Source organism: Antrostomus carolinensis, unplaced genomic scaffold, assembly GCF_000700745.2.
Source record: "Antrostomus carolinensis isolate BGI_N321 unplaced genomic scaffold, ASM70074v2 scaffold10609, whole genome shotgun sequence".
NCBI classification, from domain to species: Eukaryota; Metazoa; Chordata; class Aves; order Caprimulgiformes; family Caprimulgidae; genus Antrostomus; species Antrostomus carolinensis.
In genome coordinates, this window is record NW_010340648.1 from 5,591 (window position 1) to 9,941 (window position 4,351).

A 4,351-nucleotide genomic window follows, 5' to 3' on the forward strand; every position below is an offset into this window, starting at 1 on the left:
ATCAGCTTCTTTGCTCCAACATACGGATGCACAGCCATCCTACACACTTGTAATTGGTCCTGGAGTAGGCCTTAATGTCTTATTCCCATACAGCCTTATGTCCTGGTTTTGCTAGGATAGAGTTCATTTTCTTTTTAGTAGTTAGAAGAGCCGTGTTTTTGTTTCAGCAGAACTTGTTAGGAGAAGAATGTTGATAAGATACTGGTGTTATCAGTTGCTGCTGGAGCTCACAGCCACCATGTTCGGCTGGGTCACAGCTGCATTAGGACTGGGAGGGAGAAGCACAGTGAATAGCAAAGCTCAGACCTGGCATTTGGATGTGCCAATGAGATATTCCAGATCGTATCACGTCATGTCAGTATATTAACCAGGGCTGACCAGAAGCCGGGGGTGTTCTCTCGGGGATCACTCGGGCTCTTGCTCTTTGAGGGTTTCAGTTTGGGACTGTCTCTGCTCCGGGATCGCTGGCTGGCACAGGCTGGGCATTGGTCAGCGAGTGGTGAGAAATTTCACTGTGTAACACTCATTTGCATATTCTGTTATCACTGTTATAATTATAATTTTAAATTCATAAACAGTTTTTATCTCAACCCGTGAGTCCTTGCCCTTTCCTTTCCAATTCTCTCCCCTACTCCCTGGGTGAGGGAGGGGGAGGGTGATAGAGCAGGCTGTGTTTGGCTGCAAGCAAAAAGGGTGAATCCACCCAAACCACCACACCATATCACCACGTTTACACAAACAGAAATGACAGCAAGGAACGGGTAAAATTAAAAACCTGCTACCTCCAGCACAGAGCTACAGCTACCCAAATGACAGGAGCGCTGGGTTTTTCCACTCGTATAGACTGGCAGCTCTGTGTATCTCACAATCAAGGTAAACATCCCTCGTAAGATGGTAAGAACTGTTAACGAGTTTAGGTTAATGGGGGCAAACAATGGGAGTTACAGGCCAACTGCGAAACATGCACAGCAAAGGTGATCTGAACAAGAACTCTGCTCTGTGTGGAGTGGACCAGCAAACCAATGCTGACCGATTAAAAGCAGTTTCATCAGAACACAATTCCATAGGAATTCTGGCTGCGTAGATGGTGGAGGGAGATGCTGATGAAGCAAGTGCCCGTCCAGGACAATCACTGCTGCGAGTTCTGTTGCAGCATATTTTGCAGGGTTTTGTGGTTTTGCAGAGCGGCTAACACGTCCTCGTAGAGAGTGTTGACGCTGATGCACAGAGGTTGACGTTGCAGCTCTGTCAGCTTGCAGGCGGCCAAAGTACAGAGGACGCACAGCAGCGCGAAGAGCAGGACCCGCAGCACCGACCGCGACCAGGAGCGCTTGTGCCGGGGCGGCTGAGGGGGACGAGAGCCGGAGGTGGGCTCTGTAACGAGAACATTTACAGGACAGAGAACGTGAGGAATTAATCAAATATCTTTAACAGTCTACATGCAGAAACAAGCTGTTCAGATAAGATACTTCAGCCTGGGCTGCAGTTGTCTTTTGTCATGAACTGTCATCACCTAAGTCTGATTTATAAGTAGCTGCATGAGATCTAAGTGTTTAGGATGAAAAGTTTCAGATTTAGTTTCATGGGCAGCGGAGAACAGGGTGTAAAAAACATCTGTGTTGCACAAGACCTGGTTTTGCCTACATAGTTCAGTAGATTTAAAAAGAAATGAGTACAAGGAAATTCTTAGGAACAGCTGAAGAACCTTCTGAATCTTGTAGCTCAGCAGTTCATCGCGAACAGAGGAACAGGGGAGAAGGGCACAGCAGCAGAGCTTTTGAGAAGTCCTACAGGTTCCCCCCACTCCCACCATCTCCCAGAACCTGGGCAGCATAAAAGCAAATCTGGCAGCATTAAAACGTGATGATGATGAAATGTGATGCAATCCCACCCAAAATGGATACTACTTACTTCGGGTCTGCACAGTTTCTTTTTTAGTTTTCTTCTCCGTCTCCTGTTTTGCAGCTTTTTGAGCGTCATACTCCCGTCTCCTGCGTTCCTTTTCTTCTGCCTTCTCTCGCTTCCTCAGTTCCCTCTCTTGAGCCTCCTTTGCTCGCTGTTCTGCTTCACGCTTCTTCTCCATTTCTGGGGATTAATAGGAAGTTTTTTCCTTGTATTTAAAGGGTTGTCATTGCCTTCTTCCTTATTACTTGCTTATCTGTTCCCAATTGGAATGAGGAAACCAATCAAACTATTATCCTATTTCTTTATCTTTGGTTTTTTTTTTAATATTGCATACCTTGCAATTTGTTCCCTCAGAATTAGGCTTCCCTTAAAATAAATCCTGTGCTGCTCTTTCATATTTTTTTATAGGTAACCTATAGCATATTCCATCAGGCAATAAATGGCATAGTTATCTTTGGCTGTCTTTCTCCCTCCAGCTCTCCCACCCTGCTACTCCCAGAGTCCTCAGGATTTTGATAGTTACAAGTATTTGTGAGATGGCAATTTATCAGATGGCAATCAGTCCGTTTGGGTGTGTAAGAGAGATCAAGAACAGTCCTTGGCAGATGGTGCGTGAGGGCTCTTTGGTCTTACCTCGCTCTGCTTGGAGCTTCCGCTGCCGCTGTCGGTCCTGCTCGGACTGGATCGCCTTCATGTGCTGCAGTACCTTCAGGGCCCAAAAAAACAACCTGAGGTCTCTGTGGAAGACTCGTCACACAGTCAGTTCAAAACAGAACCACTGGTGTGTAGCTGAGGACACACAGCTGGGGCTGACCACCAACCCTGACCTACCCCTAAGCTACGGCTCTGAAGAGAAAGAGAGCTCACACCTTCCCACGTGAATCTTTGCAGTTAAGAAACAGATCTTGCCGTTAAAAACCAAACCTGCCAAACGGTGCTAGCTGACACAGAGGACCACAGAACTCTCTATTTATGTGAGCCCATCGTTTGCCAGAACTTCTCCAGAGACTTTTGTACTCTGGACTATAAGCCTAGACATGGATTATGTTGTCTGATTATGCCTCCACTTCCTTGGCAACCAAGATTTAGTCCTCTCTTAACTCCACTAATGGCAGAGAATCCTACTCAGCCCCGGGTTTGCTCTCTACAGGCACAGAAGAAGTGAAGGCAGCACAATGAACCTGCACTGCGCTGGCTGAGGAAACTTCAAACTGCTGCAGCAGCCGCCCAGCTTGCTAAGCAAAAAGAGGAAGAACCACCATAAAGTAAAATAAGGAAATAAAGAATAAAAGCAGATTCCTTACCTTGACAGCGGCCTGTTTACACTGCTTCTCATCCAGACAGTCTCCTGCTACTTTAGCCAGGACAGGATCCAGGGGATTGTCCTTCAGATCCAGCCACTTCAGGTTCTGCAGAAAGGAACGATAAAGGGGAGGCTGTAAGAGTATAGTAGTCTTGCAATTATTTAAGAGATCCAAAGCAGAAGCAAAGAACTTCTCTGTTTTCACATGAACGAAACAGGTAGGGAAGGCAAGCAGAGAGCTTGAGCAGAGCCATTTTCAATAGCTGTGAGATAATTTCCACCGAGCTGCAGTGCAGAGCCAGCTGAATTTCAGAATGGGTAATCAGCAGGATGGATGCTTTACCAGAGAAATCAACTTGAGAAGGATCACAAGACCCTGGGCTGCATCCCAAAGCTTTACATAACTGCCCAGCAAACAGTTTTACCTTGAGCTGTGCAAAGCTGACTGGCAGGGTGACTAAACGGTTGTTCAGGAGGTCCAGGTGCTGCAGATTGACCAGGCGGCCAAAGTCCAAGGGCAGCTGCTGAAGCCGATTTTTACTCAAATCCAATTTCACCAGATGCATCAAACTGCAGAAATCTGACTAAAAACCCAAACACAACCCAGAAAAAGCTTGTCAGCACCTGTACGAAGGAACCTTAGCATGGAGAAGGTGAAGATAGCCCACACCTTACATAAACCACAAATCCTGAATTTACTACATAACTGTGACGGAGGAAAATCACTCTCCTCCTTTGCCTTGGAAGATGGAGGTAGAAAAGAGTGGGACAGGCAAGACAGACTGACAAGATGACGTGGAGCAATACAACTGAGACACCACCACCGAGTCTCCACTGCTGATGAAACTGGTCTGTGTTCACGTGGCGATCCTCTGGCAGGAGGACACTGCAATCTCCACACAGTGCCACGCTCTTCTCCAGAGCCACCACCCGGATGACCCCTCAATGGCAGCAGAGCCGCCCAGCCACCTCAGCAGGAGGAAAGTGCCAGATCCCAACCTCCCGCTGAACCCTTCCTGACGCACCAGTCATCTCCTCTAAACACTTCCCAGCAGATCCATCCCCACAGAGCCCCTCTAGCCCCTTACCGGCAGGGAAACCAGGTTGTTACAGGACAAATCCAGTATCGTGGCTTTTGGAAGA

The 4,351-nt window shown here is 47.3% G+C and overlaps 1 protein-coding gene across 1 annotated transcript; it reads right to left on the reverse strand.

The window, feature by feature from the left end:
* Nucleotides 1–893: 893 nt before the first annotated feature.
* LRRC59 (leucine rich repeat containing 59) lies at nucleotides 894–4,345 on the reverse strand. The gene is made up of 6 exons (XM_010176224.2): nucleotides 4,297–4,345; nucleotides 3,634–3,792; nucleotides 3,210–3,314; nucleotides 2,539–2,611; nucleotides 1,912–2,085; nucleotides 894–1,374 (listed from the first exon to the last, which is right to left on the reverse strand). The coding sequence occupies exons 2-6, from the start codon at nucleotides 3,772–3,774 to the stop codon at nucleotides 1,130–1,132; spliced, it is 738 nt and encodes a 245-aa protein (XP_010174526.1). The 5' UTR covers nucleotides 3,775–3,792; nucleotides 4,297–4,345; the 3' UTR covers nucleotides 894–1,129.
* Between the last annotated feature and the right edge of the window lie 6 nt (nucleotides 4,346–4,351).

Excerpts from the sequence above, each read along its gene's own strand:
- LRRC59 (XM_010176224.2), bottom strand. The coding sequence starts at position 3,774 with ATGCATCTGGTGAAATTGGATTTGAGTAAAAATCGGCTTCAGCAGCTG. Across the intron at positions 2,086-2,538 it reads GAAGCTCCAAGCAGAGCGAG|AAATGGAGAAGAAGCGTGAA; the intron begins GTAAGACCAAAG and ends ATTAATCCCCAG. Across the intron at positions 1,375-1,911 it reads AGAAACTGTGCAGACCCGAA|AGCCCACCTCCGGCTCTCGT; the intron begins GTAAGTAGTATC and ends TTCTCGTTACAG.